This window comes from Copadichromis virginalis, linkage group LG16, assembly GCF_057382275.1.
Source record: "Copadichromis virginalis isolate Kocher_CV1m ecotype Utaka linkage group LG16, C_Virginalis_male_GT1.1, whole genome shotgun sequence".
In the NCBI taxonomy this organism is placed as follows: domain Eukaryota; kingdom Metazoa; phylum Chordata; class Actinopteri; order Cichliformes; family Cichlidae; genus Copadichromis; species Copadichromis virginalis.
The window spans coordinates 31,872,584-31,892,706 of NC_140633.1; the positions used below are offsets into that span (position 1 = coordinate 31,872,584).

The 20,123-nt window shown below is 42.9% G+C and overlaps 1 protein-coding gene across 1 annotated transcript; it reads right to left on the reverse strand.

The window, feature by feature from the left end:
* Positions 1-8,178: 8,178 nt before the first annotated feature.
* On the reverse strand, positions 8,179-19,428 carry inhbb (inhibin subunit beta B). Its single transcript, XM_085434427.1, has 2 exons — positions 17,187-19,428; positions 8,179-10,519 (listed from the first exon to the last, which is right to left on the reverse strand). Exons 1-2 carry the CDS (start codon positions 17,572-17,574, stop codon positions 9,693-9,695), a joined length of 1,215 nt encoding a protein of 404 aa, XP_085290553.1. The 5' UTR covers positions 17,575-19,428; the 3' UTR covers positions 8,179-9,692.
* Positions 19,429-20,123: the final 695 nt, after the last annotated feature.

Genomic DNA, 20,123 nt, shown 5'->3' on the forward strand with positions numbered 1-20,123 from the left:
AAGCCCAAAGCCGACTGTACTTCCTCAGGAGGCTGAGGTCTTTTAACATCTGCAGGAAGCTCCTGAGGATGTTTTACCAGTCGGTGGTTGCTGGAGTACTTTTCTATGCTGTGGTGTGCTGGGGGAGCAGCACAGCAAAGAAGGACTCATCCAGGCTGGAGAAACTGATCAGGAGGGCTAGCTCTGTGGTCGGCATGAAGCTGGACACTCTAGTGACAGTGGCAGAGAAAAGGACATTAAAGAAACTGATGGACATTATGAACAATGCTGGGCATCCTCTGCACACGGCCATAAACAATCAGAAGAGTCTGTTCAGTGACAGGTTGCTTCTCCCCAAGACAAGAACTAACAGACTTAAAAACTCCTTTGTCCCACACGCCATCAAACTGTTTAACTCCTCTCTGGAGGGGAGAGGGAGGGGAAACAGGAGGACAAAGGAGGGGGGAACAACTAAGCTGTAGTGCCTCTTCACCTCACTGTACAATACCTTGTGCAATACTTTTTGTAAATAGTCAACAGTGCAATAGACTCAATACTTGAAATGTGCAATTCACTTGTATTTTTATTTTTTATTCCTATTTATTCTATTTATCCCCTTTGTATATTTTATTTATATTTGTCTCTGTATTTATATATGTGTGTGTGTGTGTGTGTGTGTGTGTGTGTGTGTGTGTGTATATATATATATATATATATATATATATATATATAACAATTCTGTAACTGTAACTTCGGTCGTTGCTGTGCTTTTTGGAAGTCGAATTTCCCAGAGGAACCCACCCGAGGGATTAATAAAGTTCTATCTTATCTTATCTTATCTTATCTTATAATCTTGTTCAATGTGTATCAATATATGGGCAATATTTCCCTGTGGGTAATATTTATAATATTTCATGTTTCCTTTATCTCTGACAGATCATCTCAAATGAGATTGTTGAGAAATACTCTGCAGTAGGAACGCTCTGTTGGCTCTTTTAGCCATGGTTCGCTGAAAACATCACAATGGAGTGAATCGAAGCAAAGCCTCTAATGGTAAAAAAAAAAAAAAAAAAAAAAAAAAAAAGCCAAACAAACAGATACATTTTTCACACAACTTTGCGTTCTCCTCACCACATGACAGGACCAATTCCTGTAAAGACTATAAAAGGTCTTCCCAGGTGAAATTGTTTGCAAAGACTGTGCTGCAGCAAAAACCCTGTGATTGCTCTGCAATGAGCAGGTTCCCACAGATGTCAGTAGTTTGTATAAAAGATGCTGACTTATTTGTTAACACTCACAATGTGCTAGAAGTAAAAAGAGCAAACTGGAAATGAAGTTTTGCCTTACTGCTGCAACCAACACATTTCAAAAAGTGCAGCTTTTACTTTGAAGGGAAACATACAGTGAATACTGCATACGTCGCAGTATTCACTGTTTCACTAGTATTCAGTGAACTACCGTATGCCTATTGGTGACCAATTTCATGTTAACAACTTCCAGCAACCAGTCGCTGACTCACATGTAGGTCCATGTTAATGGGACCTAAATTTGTGCTTACTTCTATCCCAGCTAAACCTTGTAAATCTTCTATTTTTAAACTTCATTGTAACACCTTGGAGAACAGCCATGCTAAAAGAACTGAACAAATTTGGACCTTGGTGTTTAAGTGGAGCTTCTGTGATTCTTTTCTTTTAACTTTTGAAGGAGGATTTGGGAGATGGTTGATGAATCAAACTTAATAAAAAGACACAGGATGCCTTGAACCGGCTGACCCCTGCTACATGAACTCCAGCAGCTCATTTGATAATCCTTACATCACTGACTCTACCTTTTTTCCTTTCTAATGGCCACCATCACCACATCCCACCAAACATCCAAACAGCTCAGGTAGGCGTTCTCTCTCGCAACAAAGGGTCCTCTCTTCTCTGCTTTTGATGTCATACTTTTTCTGAGTCTTCTTGACTTTGACACAGGCCACCACCCCCTCCACTCTCACCCTCACGTCCTCCTCCCCCCTGCATATTTTGGTGTTGTGTTTTTGGTATGCTCATGAAAAGGCCCGCAAAGTTGGGACAATAGGGCACCTGCCGGAATAATGAGCCCTCAGAGAAATGCAGCTGGGGCTGAGAGTCATACAGGAACGCTGATGATGGCCTCGCTTTTAAGTGGTCAGAGATGATCCGTAGCCACACCTTACATCCCCTTGGCTGGAATTTCCCCTCTGACACACACTCACATCTACTAAAAGGTGTACAAGGAAGTAGTGTTACAGATAAATTATCATAGATTTTCCATGTATATATTTTTCCTTGTTCAGTGTTAGTTAAAAATGAGTACAATTGTTTCCTTCTGTGAGTGAGTTCAGCATCACTGCCTGTCTATCAGCCAAACACAACACTACGTCACTGAAATGTGGACTGAAACTATGCTTCTTGGAAACAAAAGCCAGACTGTTTATATACTGATTCTTCATTTAACTCCCAGGAGTGCATGTGACATTAGTCACATGGATTCCTTTCCCTTTTAAAGGTTTTAAAAAGCATCCTTCATCGGTCTAAAATACCATCAGAGAGCTAAATTTAACTGTCCAACAAATCCAGGGGACAAAGGACAGGAAGATGTCCAAAGGCATGAATAATGAGGGGCAGAAGAGGAGGACATGGATAGATGGAGACTAAGTGTGGGGGTGCCGGTTATTGAGCCACATGGTGTGTTCACACCAAACACATTTCAGGCAGTTTATTCTAGCGTGAACTTCTTGAACTTGGAAATGTACCGCAGTGAACAATGAGATAATTAATTATCATGTAATTACATCATTACTATGATTTTTTTTTTTACAGCAATCATCTATTACCATGACTTAACAGTAAGCCATCAGCTGATCAAAGGAGAGTGAAAAGAATAGAAAAATGTATTAAAAACATACAAATATATACAAAATATCTAAGCTGACCAAAAAGTTATTTAACTTAAAGAAAATTTGTATGGATTTATTATTAATGTAAATGATTTTATTTGATTCATAATGAATATACTTAGAAGGTTTAAATAATCCTACTAATATAAACATACATATAAAATCTAAGCCACCTTGATATGTCCAGTTTCAGTTCATCTACCTACTGAAAAGGACAATTTTCAGAAACTAGATGTTACATGTCAAATAAAAATATTTTGCACTTCCTAGTTTTCCATTAAACACCATCTCGTTGGTTCATTTCGGCAAAAATTCTTTAAAAAAGGGTGCATGTGAGGTCTCAGTCATGACCCGAACATTAACCCTAACCACCACTGTTTACACCCCTTATCTTAACTGACATTTGTTTGAAGCCACACTGGTTTATTTTTTAATGCTCTAATTCTAGGTTTCTCTTTCTGTTTCAGTTTAACTTAGACTGCAATCAAGGTGGCTTGTTCTTTCTTGATTGCTTGTTTGTTTATTGTTTTTATGCTGAACACAAGCTCTATTGGCCCCTGGTTGAAATGGACTGACTGGTTGCATTGCTATTGACTCTTCACTCCCTTACTTTTTAAGTTGGTGGACTGAAATGGGGAGAGGCAGCAGTGGATCACTAAAGGTCGCAGAAATGCCATCAAGTCCAAAGTTTTTCTATCCTTCCCAATCTCCTCCTCTTTGTCATCCCCTTTATCGCTATCATTCTTACTAAAACTGACCCGTTTAAAGTTAGATATCAGTAGATTGCAGGTTGTCAACTGAATTATGTTTTCTTACTCCTGCTAACTGAAGTGCATAATCCTAGCTCTGACGGTTGCTGTAGGACAAACAGCTCTGGGCACCATTGCTCTGTAGTGAGTGTAGGCTGTCAGTCTAACTGGTATCAAAATCTATTTCCTCTGGAAGAGGCTAAAACTTTGTGAAAGGAGTCCAGTATGAGTTGATGAGTCAGTTATGCTTATTTCTTACTTCAATGATTTTGGCTGCTGTTAGCTGCTGTCAGTCCCTGTTAGCTGCTGTTAGCCGGTGTAGAGAAATCTTCCTTTCATATGGCTCTAACATTGTTGAACTTGGACACTTGAATAAACTGTCATACAATGTGAGAGAGTTATTGAACTGGTTATCAGAGGGAAAGTGTGATTTTTAGGAGTGCTGGGCCTAACATTAGCTGCCATAATATTAGCTTATAACCAGCTGTTGTGGCTGTTTAGCTGGCTTGTTGTCAGCTGTCTGGAAATATGAGTGTCACCTGTTTGATCTGCTGACAGTAAGTACTTGTGACAACCTTGGGAACGAATAAGCATGTTTATGCATGTTTTTGCGTATTAGAGACCTAACTTAGGAGAACAGCTTAGGAGATGAGGTTTGTGATAAAGAGGAGGAGGGAGATTTTTATCCAGATGCCAGTCATATTATCATTTTCCTCTTGTTTTTGCTTCTTTACTGAAGGGGATCATATCCTGTGTATTTTTAATGGATTCATGCATCAGTTTGGTGAAAGACATAATTACATACTAATAAATGTATATTTGAGAGCATGCTTTTCTTTTTCTTTTTTTGTTAAAAAAAATACTTGTTGTACCTTCAAGGCTTAACATTTTGAAAATTAGAGGTGTGGCCTCTTTGACTGACAGGTGGATGGCAAGCAGGCACCTGTAGCTGTTAGCTGTCTGCTGGACCTCTGGACTGTGTTTGTGTTGCTGGAGCCCTTTGGAGCATTTTTAGTAAATTATCTGACCAAGAATATGGTTGCAGTTTTGGTGAGTGAAATTTTAGGATTTTATTTGGATGTTATTTTGTCTGTGTGCAGTACTTCATGCTCTCATCGAAATACATTTCTGGCTCCAAAACACAAAGACCACGCTGTCTGCTTCTAGCTTTTCCTACAATCTATGGTCATATTAATCTGCTTTTGCAAATTACTCATGGTGTTGTGTTTCAGGTTGTGTTGCAGATTATTACAAATTTATGCTGAAAGGAAACATAGCAGAATCTAAGACTGTACCCTTTAGTCTCACATATCCATCCATTCTATCATTAAGGTGGGCAACACAGACAACAACAAATGAGGGCTTTGTTGCCCCTGAGTTTGCCTTCAGTACTCTGGGAGTCAGGAGGTCGGGATGGTGGAAGGTGGGGTGAGAAGGTGAGAAGGTTTAGGGGCTGACAGCGAGACAGTTTGGGGGGCAGGCGGAGAGTTGGTGACAAGGCTTCAGTTGTTCTACTGATCTGCTAAGAAACAACCCTGACATTATGACATTGTGGACTCACAAAAATACACGCCCTGTGCCGCGTTGACCTCTTCACCTCCTGCTCAGCAGCAGCCAGAAGAGAGAAAATATAATCACTGATCTGGTAACAACACTTAGAAGCAGTGTTAATGCTGTTTTCCATTTGTAAAACCAAAAGTCAGAGTTGGTGCTCCTGTCAGTCAACTTAAATCCTAACCAGCACTTCCATACTGGTCGTTCCCGTGTCACCTTTGGCACAGTAAACTGATTACATCATTTTGATTAACCCAACAGAGGGGCAAAAAGTAGAAAAGAAAAAGAAATCGAGGCTGGAATATCTGGATTAATGAAGTTTTTGGGCTCATTAGTGATCACAAATATGCTTTCAAGTTGCAAAGCCTTTTCACGGCTGCCGTAATCCTCCTGTGAGAAGGAGCTCCCAAGGAGCACAGTCCATGTTGCTCCAGAGGTCAAAATGTCACTATTGTATTGTATTGTATTGTATCTTTATTTGTTTCAGACATATAAAACAAAAAACAATATATACACACTACATATATTTTCATTTACAGATACGAATATATATGTAGATATACACACACACACGTATGTGTTCAGATAAACAAAAAATATATAATGAAATAAAACAAAATCGTCTGACATAATGTAACAATGTTTGGTCTGAAAAGGAGTAGGAAGAAGTATGAACATACTTATTAATTCCTACCCCTGCTCAACATCTTATTGATCCCACATAATTCACCTATTTACCTCACCCTACAACCCATAGGGTTGTAGGGTGAGGTAAATAGAGGCAGAATGAGCCTCCTGTCTTAGATTTAATGGCATATCTCCGTAGAATAAAAGTCCCTCTAGACAATATCTTGAGGCTGGAAAAAAAGGTCAGGATTTTATCACCTCTAATGGAGATTAAAGCCATCCTAAGGATGGTGGGTATAAAACCTTCCTTACCATCCAACAATCCCTTTGTAGAGGGTACGTGGGCAATCAGTACATCCCCATCAACACATGTAATGCATTCCTCCAGACCACGGAGACAAACACAAGCAGAGGAATTCCTGGCCCCGGGCGATGAATAATCATAAATTCATTAGTGAATGCGGCCAGGGCTGATTTGGAAGAATAAGCGCTGCTATTGCGGCGATAAACCAGCTGACCCTGTCAACTTGGCAGCTGTCATGACCTCAACCTGTGACGGTTTTAGATGTGGGAGGGCAAGGAGGACAATATTTGTTTAAGCTGATAGCTCGGGGGTTGGAGAGGCTGCACTTGTGTATGTGCATGTTTGTTTAAAGGTGCCTTTGGGAACGTGCGTACAGCTCCAGTGATTATCGATGCCAAAAGCCTACAAAATACGCACCTGTAATGTGATTTTAAGGGAGCGAGTGTGTGGCCCAGAATGCAGCTCTGCTTTAATGGCCTGCAGCTCCAGCTTGGCGTCGTTAACATTCCAGCTGTGGAGATTTTGGCATGCACTGGAAAGCATGACAAGACAGCTACGCACCTCCCTGCTCTCTGCACACGTTGTCAGGTTCCTCCAGTAAGTATTAAACAAAAAAAACTCTGTGACAGATCATTTCTCTTCTTCACCTGTCAGTCATACACCATAACACTGATTTGTTTTCATAATTTGTCTTTATAGAGAAATGTTCTCTTGCTCTTCAAGGTTATTCTCACTCCTACGCGGTGTTCCAGGTAAAAAAGTTACTTACACTGATCCCTCCCTAACGTGCTATTTGCCCTGCAGGTAAACAAATCTCATTGCGCTTCCTGGCAGGTCCTAATAGACACATTTAGAGCAATTATCTGGCTGATGTTTTAACAGGGACATGTGATGTGTTGTGATGGAGGCTCTGCAGAAACATTATTTGAAATCTTGCCGTTGGTAGGTGTTGGCACAGACAGACAGACATTCAGGCGGGCAAGCCTTGTGCTGTTGCATAAAGTGTTGACACATTGTAGCAACTGCAGACCTACGCTGGGAAATAGAAACATTGTGATGCAGAGGGAAACAGGTCTGATGTAACAGCCTGCATGAGCATGTGCACAAGTATCCTAAACTAAAACAACACGCCGTGCAGACAGATGACAAATAAGCACGGCAACAGACTCTGCAGCCAAGGAGGAATCGGGCAGGTATTTGAAGGTTTGTCCGCTGGCACTCGCTGTGGATGCCACTGAAGCTGTTAATCATGCTTGTAATTACTGTTCTACAGCTCCAGCTTATGAGAGACACTTGGTCCTGGCAGGCGACAGCAGAGAAATGTTTTATGTTTGAACCAGTGGAGACAAAGATTGAAATGTGCTCATGTTTTTCTTGCAACTTCAGCCTCACCCTTTTGTTTAGGTGGATATCAGCCTAAAGCACAGAAAAGACTAAAGCACAAACCCAACACTTTCACCCAGGGGTGGAGCCATAGGGGGCCACCCATTACCAACAACAGTGAAGTCAGTTAGGGGGCCACACACACACACACACACACACACACACACACACACACACACACACACACACACACACACACACACACACACACCATAGAACTGTTACAACTAGAGTGTTTTTAGCGAAACATTTAGGTGAAGAAGTTTTTCTACAGGAAGAGTTTTTCTTTTATTACTTTGAATTTTCAGAATAAAGTTGAAATGTGGAGGGAAAAAAAACATCTGGTCCATCAAATCAAAATTACTATTTTGACTCTATTCTCATCATTTCAACTTTTTTTCTTGACATTTTGACTTTATTTTTGAATTTTACCTTATGACTGGTCCCAATGCTCAGCAGATTTAACAGCAACAACAGCAACAACAACAGCAACAATAGTAGTAGTAGTAGTAATAATAATAATAATAATAATAATAATAATAATAATAATAATAATAATAATAATAATAATAATAATAATAATAAAATATATTATGAATGTTGTCATTAGGCAAAAACAGTCACACTTAAAACATGATGCAGAAAGGAAGTTAAAGTTACAAAATATTTAAGAAAACATTTTATTTTACATAAACTGTACAGATGACATTTACTGGACTAAATGTTTCTTAGACAGGAACTAAAGTAGCATTTCTTATTAAATAGAAAACTGGAACAAAAAATAGAATTAAAGATGAAAAATGAAATGTTGCTCATTGTACAAAACAGAGAATGAAAATAGAGCTAAGACAGGAGAATCAAATGTCGTACCCTGATGCGGTGGTAGGCCTTTTACAAATGATCACAAACGGTATTTTACACAGTGACCCGGCGGCCTTGCCGTCCGAGCACTACAGCTAAAATCGTGGCCTCTTTGGTTCCATTAATTAGTTAAAATACATCTGAAACAAAATTCAAATTTACTTCTATAAAAATAACTTTTCAATGGCAGTTTTTGTTTCGCTAAATCCGCAACTTTTCAGTGCAAACGTCACAACAATCATTCGCTTTGGAAAGGAAGCGAAAGATTACATTTCAAGTATTGATAAAGAGTTGAGGACTGAAGAGAGAAAGAAGAAGAAGAAGAGAAAGAGAGGGGGAGAGGATTCAGTCTAATAGCATGTTGAGTATGGGTATAGGTTACTATACATTGCATAGCTCATGTGGCACTTATTCAGCGATAGGACAGGACACTCAGTACCCCTTGGAAGGCATTTATTTATACAAGTGCTATTCAGGGTGTGCATTTCAGTTTCTGCAAGTGCTGCACTGCACTGTGGTGACCCACTGGGCCAAAACTAGAGTCTCCAAGTCTGCAGACTGGCTTCTGCTGAGCCTCAGGGGGAAGGAGAAAGCAGTTCTCTCTCTGTCAACACAAGAGTGACGGCCACAATAACGCCAGCAGTGGCGGCTGCAGAGGTGGCGGTGGGGGCTCAGTGGAGGACTTTGTTCTGCCGCTGCGCTGCTGTGAAGGCTGTAATCCTGCAAGGCATTAAGCGCTGCCAGTTTAACTCCACCAGAGAGGACAGCCAGACTGAGTCTGTCTGCATGGCAGGGAAGTGCTGGTGTTCTGAATTGTATAAGCTGATGAACTGTCAGTGCTTTGTAAAAACACAAGTCTGTTATGTGCTCAGAGTACTTCAGAGGGTTGGAGGAGCAGGGCAGGGGGCGTGTGGGCAGTGAAGCCAATCATGTCACTTTCCTTAAGCGCTTGTTTTGTTTTGTTTTAAATCTTCATTTACGAGGAGATGACGGGCCATTATTTTTTAACTAGAAATGGCAAACTAGAGAAAAGTATCATTTGGTGATAAGCGTTCCCTTCTCGTGCCGCCGCTGACCAACGAATGGGCAGAATGCGGGCGGCAAGCGTGTCGCTCACTCTGATAAATACACACGCCTGTGCTGACACGTGCAAACACACGTGGACACAACAGTGATACTTGCTTTTGCTAGATGGTACCAGTGTGTGTTGCTTGCACATACAGTAGGTATAGATATATATGTGTACCGTACAATAACATCCTGTTTGTACAAAAGGCCTTCCTGACAGTCCAGATAATGACGGGCCAGTGTGGACTCAGGCGCAGCCACACTCGTCCACGATCATATTGGGCACGTCCCTCTTGATGATGTTGTATTCATCGTCAAAGTAGAGCAAAGACATAGTACTGAGCTTGGTGGGGATACAGCAGGAGTTTACTGAGCCCGGGCTCATCCCCCGCATGCGGTACTGATTAACTACCGCAGTGTGGAAGGATGAAGCTGAGCCCGGCACGCCTGCCATGTAGGCCGGACAGCTGCCCTCACAGTAGTTACCGTAATAACCTGCTGGTGCAATGATCCAGTCGTTCCAGCCAATAAGCCGGAAGTCTATGTAGAACTGCTGTCGACAACACAAGCCCCCGCTGGTGCCATCACAGTCAAGCCCCCGCTTTCTAATGCGGTGCTTTCCATCCAGCTGTCGTGCACGCACCACCAGGAAGGGCCGGTGGGATGGGTCGCCGGGGTCCACCAGAACAGGAGCCACTCCAGCTGTCTCACAGTCCTCACAGTGGATCTCCAGGTCCTGTCTCCGGCTGCCCTTCCCAAACACTGCCCGTACCGCCTCAGATAGCGGGAACGTATGCCAGCCGCTGCGCTTCAGATCCACCCGCTTCTCCACCAGAACCCAGCGACCTGTTCCCCCTCCGCCGCCTCCACCTCCTGGGCTTCCTTCCATTCTGCTGACAGCCGTGGCCTCCTGGTAGTGGATCTTGACTGTCACTTTCCTCCTGATGCCCTTCTGAGGACCACCTGGAAGTATACGGAAATACAGCCACATGTTGGCCTGGGACACGTACAGGTTCTGGTTTCCCTCGTTGGAGATGAGGAAGTACAGGTTGGATTTGGAGGGTGTTTGTTCATCTGTTAGCAAGAGAATAAACAGAAGAATTTATTACACAGAGGTAGAATTTTTAAGAAGGTAGACGACAGTCTCTTTTAGTCAGTTCAGTGTGCAAAAACAAAAATAAATGTCTGACTCAAATCATAGGATCCAAAGCTGAGGACCTTTCAGCAGCATTATATTGTTTTCAGTTTGCTCAGTGCTTATGAAAATGCTTCAGCAGTTATCACATGGCTGTAGTTTGTAATTTCAGTAAGTGATATCACATCTGATCCAAGAGAGATAGGCGAACATGTGACAGCTTAATCATCTTCTCGACAATTGAGCATGGGTCGTTGAAAGCCATGACAGGCTGGGAGGTCTTTGTTGTGCTTAAACCAAGCGCACTTCTGTGGCTCGAGGAGAAAGGTTACTGACCTACAGACTGTTTTCTACGCTCACACAAACACACAAACAGAGAAAGCCCCTGAGAAGGGCACAGCTTTGTTTCCACAGATCTGTTTTCCCCTTGTTTTCTCTGTTAACTCTCAATGACTGCATCAGGTGACCTCTGTGGTAGCTCCTGATAGGCCAGCGGTAACAGGCCAGTTCTGGGATCAGGCCCAGTTGGCTTTAGGTCCATTTTTGTAAGTGACAGGACCAAAAAGAAAAGAGAGCGAAAGAAGGAAAAGGGAGGAGGAAGATGAAGGGAAGGAGGAAGGATAGAAGTGGAAAAGTTGGGAGGGTGGCGGGCATGGCTAAGGCCTGCGGGGGGTTCACTGAGTTCGCTGTTCGTGCCCAACCCGAGCCCCGCCTCCCACCCTATGCTACCCCTTTGCACCTCCTTCCAGCGGGAGCACCCTGAGAGTGACAGCACAAAGCCCTGTGTGAGGCAGTGGGAGAGCGCCGCGCTGCAGCCCACCATTGAAACGCGTGGCGTTCCAGCAAAAAGCATGATGAGGCAAAAATAAAAGCCATTTACATGACACTGGCCACTTTCTACAGCAGCACAATGAAGAGATCCTGGGTGTCTAAAGGTGGCGCTGGGCTCTCTCTGGCACTACTTTTTTTTTCAGCCCAATGATGTCTTCCAAATTACCCTGAGGTAACTAGAAAGGTTTCTGTTTCAGGAGATTTGCCACAATGTGCTCATGCAGAGCTTTGAAAGCAGCTAAATTACTTTGTTTGCCCACTGATTAGTGTGTGTCAGTGTCAACAGGTGGCCACCAAAGACGGGCCTCCTCTTTAAAGCGCCTGGCGCCTTTTCCTCCATTAAAGTGCAGCTTTACCTTCACACAGGGGCCTGTTCAGACCAGCTCTCCACTTTCTAGTACGTCAGCTGGTTGCTCACACAAACCCACCCATCCCCACGGTAAGCAACTCTCCACACAATCAGCCTGTGGCTAAAATATGACGGTGCACAACGAGTACACGCTCAAATCGACGCAAAGCCAGCACCGTGAAGGAATCAGCTGAACAGCAGCTCATGCAAAGACCCCTCAGGGCTACAAGTAACTAACCTCGCCTCAGTCATCACCGTACGTGCCTTGACAGCTCTGAGCTCAGAGAGAGACGGGCATCACACAGTGACAGGCTGCAAAATAAGACGTCTGTATGATCATGTCCCATTTTGATTCCAGGCCAACCTATTCCCCAAAGAGATGAAATTCAGGTGTAGTTAACATCCGAGATCAAGTCATTGCTGATATTGAGAAGTAAACCTAAACCATAACCCACCAACATAATACCTTACACCAACATAACCCTAACACTGTATTCTCATTTTCCTGTCAGACAGTATTCTTTTGCTTCATTTGGCTTGTGTCGTATGTATTAACCTTCCGAAATGCAAGTGCAATATAGGTGGTAACTCAAACCCCACATTTTGGAGAAAGGTAAAAATGTGCTTTTTCTTTTTTTTAATTTGGAAAAAACAAAGCATGACTATTCTTCAGTGTGTGTAATTTGGAATTATATTTGAACCAATTGCAAAGATAATAAATAAATAAATAATTTGATTGCCTGGGTGAGAATTAGGGTTAGTGTTGGGATCATCACTGATGATGGGTAACCCTCTGGGGTCTGAGGTCTAAGTCATCATTGGTGATAACCCTAACCCCTATGTTTTACAGAGGAATAATGAGACGTTAGAGAGACTCTTCTGGGGAAAATGTAAATAGTTTTTCGTGTGTTTGAGTTACAATTGTTATTTTCTTTGTCCCTTAACTGACAAAACTTCAGAGAAGATTTGAAAATAAAAATTGTGTTTGTTATACAAGTATTGTTACAGTTTTTTTTGAATAAATAACTTAATTACATGATCAAACCATATGGTACTATGACTAAAGAACAACTAAACAATGGGAGAGGGAAGAGAAGGGTTATAAAGGTTTGGGACAGAGAAAGAGAAGGGATTAAAGGTTAGGATGTAAACGGGGCTAGGGACAAGTTGGGAAAAGTATGCACAGAGGGGTTTAGGTTTAGGAGTATTCAGAGGTCACATTTGAAATCTTTTGCCAGAACAGTTTGAGGAATTTTTACACGCTGGATATCACTGAGCTGCTTTTATGCTGTAGCTGCTCAGGATCTGCAGTAAGCCTGTGACTAAGCTTTAATTTCATTACTCATGAATCTGTCTTTAAATTGGTTTATCAAATTTCCCAGAGTGATATGATCAAATCACAATCTAAGACATTTTCCCAAGATTGGCCAGTAAGGAAAGTGAATCTTCAAAACTGAGATAACCATGGTTAAGTACTAAATTATTAACGGTTTTCTGCTAGTTAGTTCGTGTTTAATTCATTAAATGGTGACGTTCTGCCTCAAATGGAGAAACAGTAGGTAATAAAACTGATGAATAAAATCATAAATAAACCAATTTTCTGAACACAACAGTTCTATTTTTTTTTAACTTCTTAACTAGGGGTGGGCAAGAAAATGATAAAAATAATGATAATAACATTTCCTTAATCACAATCTGAGATATGGTTAAAATAAAATTGATAAAAAGCAGCTAATCTTTGAGCTACTCAGCCGTACACAGCAGTATGACAAGAGTGTGAGTGACATGAAAGAGAAAATGACAAACGTTAACAAAAACAGTGTCATCGACACAGACATCGGGCGTTTTCCACTAGAACATCCGAGGATTCCGGTGGTCTGTGAAGACATGTTGGCCATTTCAAATCTGACAAAGAAGCAGAGCAGCATGCGCCACAAACTGTTCCCACAAAAGCAGGCAACACCATGAATCGTTTATACAATCTGAAGCAGTGGCATCAGTGCACAGCTGACCTTTTACCTTCAAAATGCACACACAATCCAAGACTGTATACAAACCAGGACTCTTTCTCTGTGTAACATGCTTTTACAGCAAAAGCCAAAGAGTGTGACACAGTGACATCACAAATGCATTACATTGTAAGACATTACGGCAGCAAGCAGAGTGGAAAATGTTGGATTTAAGCAGCGGATCCTTGTTATCTGGCTCCCTGATCATAAACATTTAATATCTATTAATTAATATGTATTAATCCATCCATCCATTCGCTTCCGCTTCTCCTTTTCAGGGTCGCGGGGGGTGCTGGAGCCTATCCCAGCTGTCATAGGGCAAGGGCAATATCTATTATATTTTATATAATAGCCTCATATCTACACTTTGGAGTGAACAGAAACCTTTAGGCTTCACAGAAATAGTGATTTGTTTTGTATCATAATATAGATCAATTTCAACTGATATGAAAAAAAAATGATCTTGATATGATTTTTTTTCCATATCCAGCCCTGCTTTTAACAGCTACCTGGGTTATGGTTACATGAACTTATTTTGATGGAATTTTCACTTAGTTGCATAGTTAGAGGGAAATAAAACTCACAGAAAAACTGCAAAAAACTGCATTTTGACAGAGCTGATCTGAAAGGTCATGTCTTCTAGTTTCTGAAGTAGCTAAAATGCCACCAACCCCTAACCCTAAGTGGTTGCCCTGTGACTTTGTGGATGGTAAAGGGTTAAAATCCACAGGAAAAATCGGCAATGTCACGACAACTGGCAGGTTTAATCTGCCACTACAAAGGCATGAATGGACTTCTGCTTGATATCAAAGGTTTTCAAGTGCTGAAATAAGCCTGAAACCACAGCGTCTAACGTAGCTTCTACCTGTAGACAGGTGGCATATGTCTGATTCTCTGAGTGGAGCATTAACAATCACTCCTTCAGTGTCATGGACCATATAGATCCTCGCGCTGTAAGAGCATACATCTGAACACTGCATGACTTATTTCAGCTGAGGTTCTTTAGGAGGAATGAACTGTTCTTTTCATGCTGTGTTACAAGCAGCTTGGAGCTGGCCTGGACACGCCTCGCCTGACCCCACAGTGGAAAAACGTTGTTAGTGATTATCAGCAGGCAGGACACCTGGGTGGGCTGTTTCAGCGTGTCTCCACCTGCGCTGCCGAGCCAGGGAGGAGGCTGTGGATGGAGGCAGGCAAGTAGGCAGGTAGATAGAAAGCTTCAGAGCTCATTACTCAAAGATGCTGTCGACAAGACCACACGGCGTGGCTCTAACGTGTCATATGGCCGCCACCCCTCAGGCCTCAGCTCTCAAGGAATTCCACACAGACCGAGGAGGCGTGGACGTGAGACTCTGGACTCTTGACCAGAGGTTAAAGCCACAAATGTGCTGGACCTGCTGCTATTAAAGCTTTACCACAGAGGAATTTTTAATCACTGTGCATAAATCATTTATAGGATCAGGAGCTATACAGTAGCAGCCGATCCCACTGACTGAAACACACCCCGCTGAGTGAATGTGGAAAATGGCTGGAGCAGGTCCAGGAGTGCCATGACTGACAGCTCCTCATGAAAGAGCAGTGTCCTGCAGTAAACCTGCCAACCTGATCCTGTGGAGGAACTACTTAGTGACCTCCCATAATGAAGTCTTAATTCTGAGTTTTGGACCACTTGTCACAAGTTCACTGGGTCCAAGCAGTGGCAGCGAGCAATCGAGAAGCGCCCATCTGAACTTCTCCATCCAGCGCTTTCTCTCTCGCCCTCCCTTCTTCTCTGCCCGTGTTCCCCGCTTCGCTCCTGTGGATACGGGACACCGAATCCCTCAGTGAGGGCCCACGGGAGCATGTCAGGGGAGAAGAGAGATTGGCATCCCCTCCCTCACCTGCCCGAGGCCACTTGGCAGACTCTGTACCACTGTGCTACCGGAGATAAGGCACTGCGGTTAACCCTGCGCTGACGGGACACAAGCTGACCCCACAGAAAAACAAAGCACACAAACACCTATCAGCATCCATTTACTGGCTCTCTGTTGGCTAAACAGATGCCAACTTCACCCCCCATCTTGCCTTGTTCTAAAACAACAATTCAGGCTTCCTCATCTTTGGGGAGGGACAAACTCCCCTGGCTTCAGAGCATTCTGGAGACCTCGCCTCTAAACCGTGCCCTGGCTGGCAGCATCCGATCTGGGGGGCCTCGAGCCAGCTGGCCGGGAGGCAGACGGGGTCTAGGGAGCAGGGACCCGAGCCAGCTCCATGGTACAATGCCACACAAAGGCTCAAAGGTGTGAGGAAGAATAGAGCGAGGAAAAACACAGAAGTAGAAGAAGAAGCAGCAGCAAAGGAGCCCAGCGAACCTTTAAAGCTTTGCAACGCTGCAATATGGGCACACACACAGACACACTAACAGCACCAACAGTCCCATCACCTCATCCAACCCAGCATGGACTCAGATGTCTCATACATTATTCTGAGCAATTTCTTTTGTTTTCGCTGCTGTTTTTCTTCTCCATGTTGACATGATGTGAACACACAGAGCTCTTATAATAATTGCCCGGCCTTTGTTGCCTTGTCATGAGGGCGCTCAGATCATTCCCAATGGAAGGCAGGAGCTCACAGTCCATTCAGGCTAATTGTAGCTGCAGAGCCAATGGGAAACCTGTGTGTGTGTGTGTGTGTACAAAGCATCTTATTTTTGTGAGTTTAATTTTATGTTTCCTTTCTCTTAAACTAACAGTTTGTGCTGGAGACGTGGTACTCACAGCACCAAGTGACAATTATTCCATTCTGTCGATGATTTTGTTGTGTATATGTGTGTGTGTGTATGTGTGTTTTTGAGGCTGTGTGTCAGGGTGTGTGTGCGCACAGGAGGGTGTGTGTGTGTGTGTGTCTCTTTGGACTTCTGAGAATTAGTTAGATACACATTCTTAGAGGAAGGGATAAATGGCCAATTGAGGGACTTTGTCCGTATTTAAAAGAGGGCTTTATACATTGGAGTATTGAGTGTGAGCTCAGCTTTGAGATGAAACTGGATTCAGAGGTGCTTTTTTTATCCCCTAGACAACACAGGGGGTAATTTAAGGACTCTGTCTTTGGTTTCATTTCTTCTGGATTTCCAGAACAGGAGGATTTAAATCAGCAGCCAGTGTGACGTAATAAGATGATGAAAAAATGACGGCTGCACCAGATTCCGTGTTTATGGCTGGTTTATGGCTGTTTGTTGTGGGTGCCTCTGCCGCTTAAAAATAAAAAAAATTTATGTATATATATATATATATATATATATATATATATATATATTCACCTGCTAAGGATTGTCAGTTATTAACTCACCTGGTGCCATGCTGCCTGTTAAGACTCAAAGGGTGAAAGAGTTCAGGCAAGGGTCGAATTAGACATGTGCAGTGAATTATTGATTAGTACCTGATTCTGCGAAGCTGATGATCTCAGATGTCTCCGCCTGAACCTCGTTGTTGAAGGCAGCCTGCCCGTCGAAGCTGGGGATCTCCACCCGGCCGTCCTCTCGTACTTTGCCGGCGTGCAGTCTCCTCAGCGCCGTCACCATCGCAGCCTTCGGGATGGGATGGGTGATGTTGGGTCTCTCTCTCATCTGTAGCCGGTTCAGTATGTGCCTCTTTACCGCCTCCAGGAAATCTATGTTCATGCGCTCCGACTGATCCGGCCCCCTGAAGCCGCAGGACGCGCACGACTCCTGGGGTGAGCTTTGAGTCTCTGTCCCGGTCACCGAGCTGCTGCGCACGCACAGCACGCACGCAACTAAACAAGACAGTGCCACACTATAAAAGCTCATTTTAAAGTTTATTCTACAGTCCAAACGCTACGAAAGAAATTGTGAATCTTTTAAAAATGCACACCGAAATTTAAGCGACTTTTCATTTACTAAAGTTCCGGGAGAAATCATCCAGTGAATAAATCCACTGAGCATGTGTTTGTATTCCAGGAGACTAAACGATTCCAGTCATTGTGCTTCCAGCTCGTTATCCAGCAACAAAATAAAAGTTCATCTCTGTAACCGAGAGGCGCGCACGACAGTTCTGATTGTTGATGCGCTTCTGTCAAACCACGCTGCGTTCAGACGCGTAATCTGCCAAAACAAAAGAGCACAAGTGTGAATAAAACCCCGTACAGGCGGCTCCTCTCCATTCAAGCAGCCTGCGGAGACTCCTGTCCCGCAGCTTCAAGCAGAACGCGAGCGCTCCGTGAGTCCCGAGTCTTTTTGTGTGTGCGCCGTGCGCGGGTGAGGGTGGCAAGCTCCCGTGCGTCCTGCAAGATTATGCTCAGTGAGACCCTTTCCTCTCTTTGCAATCACGACAACAGGGGCTCCGCACACCCAAAGTTTTTATACAGGAATTCGTACACCACGTGGGGATTTCCACCAACAGCGCGCAAGGGATTATTACTACGTCTAAAGATCCACGACTGTGGGACATGGTTTTATTATGGTAACACGGAGGCCCCGGAGCGGTTGCATAATTTTTTTTCTCCCTCAGGTCTTGGCAATATTTGACTTACAGCCTTCAGTGTGGGTGATCACTTGATATCCAAATGTAGGAAGTTTTATAACGGCCCCTTTAGCGGAGGTACCGCGCACAGTCAGACCCCCGAAATTAGTCATTTTAATTATTACTTTCTAAAGATTTTTAAACGTTTTAGGTTTAAAGCATCAAACGTGTGTTTCCACACAGGATTCGAACTTCACACAGATTACAGCCCATACAGAACCATTTTCAGTATCTTTGATTCATTCACTTGTGTTTGTGAGCTATAGAAAAAAATAATAGTTTTAATCAGATACATTAAAGACTGAATTTATATTTCACTGCAACCTTTAAAAAAAGGTGGATGGAACCATAAATGAAATCAGGAACTTAAATGAGGAGAACGCAGGGCTGATAACCACACAAATTATCAGACAAACAGCGCCATCTATCGACAGAAAGACCTCATTACACACTGCTGCTATACACAAACAGAAAGACACTCCTAAATTTAGGACTATCTCACAATTCCCAGTAAATGAAGGACAAGGAGCTCTCTGGAGAGTTCTGTGATAAAATCCATAGGTGAGTTATCTTCTCCTCGCCTTCCTTTGAGTATTTCTAGGAGAAAAGTGGACTCAGTAAGCAGTGTTGGGGAGTAACGGAATACATGTACCGCCGTTACGTATTTAGAATACAAAATATGAGTAACTGTATTCCGTTACAGTTACCGTTTAAAAAGGTGGTATTCAGAATACAGTTACTTTGTTGAAATAAATGGATTACACTGCGGTACTTTCCTGTTTCATTTTGTCGCGGGTCAGGACTGTTTGGGTTTTGTTTGACAGCTACGTTCTGTCGTTCCAGGCGGCAGCGTTACGGTTGCCATGGTTACAGGGCGACGCTCTCTCTCTCTTTCTGCGACTGTGTGTTTCCTGGGTGAGAGAGCGCCTTTTCGTTGTTGTTGTTGTGCTAAGCTAACAGGCAGAATGCTACAAGCATAGCTCTAAAGAATGTAGCATCATGGGCAGTGTAGTCCGTGCTGCAGGGAGAATGCACTGCCATACACGTTATGTGTCTGTGAGCGCGAGGAGGGAGAAAAAGGGGAGTGGAAAGGTACGAGTTGTCGTCGAGGAAAAACGGGAGCTGGAAGCATGTAAATATAATAATAACCACTTCAGCCAAGAAGAGTGTCTGACGAGCCCAGTTGTAAGTAAGCTATTAAGACTCGACTGTACACCGTGTTCGTGTTTTCCTCCGAAAACAATAAGTTCCGTTGGAGCAGTCTTTCAACGCCTCTCTCTGTCTCTCGCAAGAAAAATTGACCCACACAACAAAGTAAAGCTATTTTTCGGCTATGAGCCGACAGGGACCCCGCCGTATTAGTCAGAGGTCCCTTTACTACAGTTCGGAGTCGCGCACCTTCAGTAATAGTAATAAATCACACAGCAATAGTACATTCACGTTGTTGTAAAAAGCACGATAATATATTAAGTAATCCAAAGTATTCAGAATACGTTACTCTCATTGAGTAACGTAACGGAATACGTTACAGAATACATTTTGGGGCATGTATTCTGTATTCTGTAACGGAATACATTTTAAAAGTAACCTTCCCAACACTGTCAGTAAGTATGACATGCCTGCTGCCAGTGTACCAGTGACCAATGAAAGTCAAGTGAGTGGCTGGCCCTTAAAAATGCATCCTTTTAAGGCCCTAGTGTACAAAAATGTACATGCCCCAAAAAGTGCTATAAAAACTTTATATATTCATATTTTTTTTCACTTTAAATTGGTCAGTCTTTTAAAACTACTTCTCCCTGAAATATTCATATGAAGTTTTAATTATATTTTCGTTGTT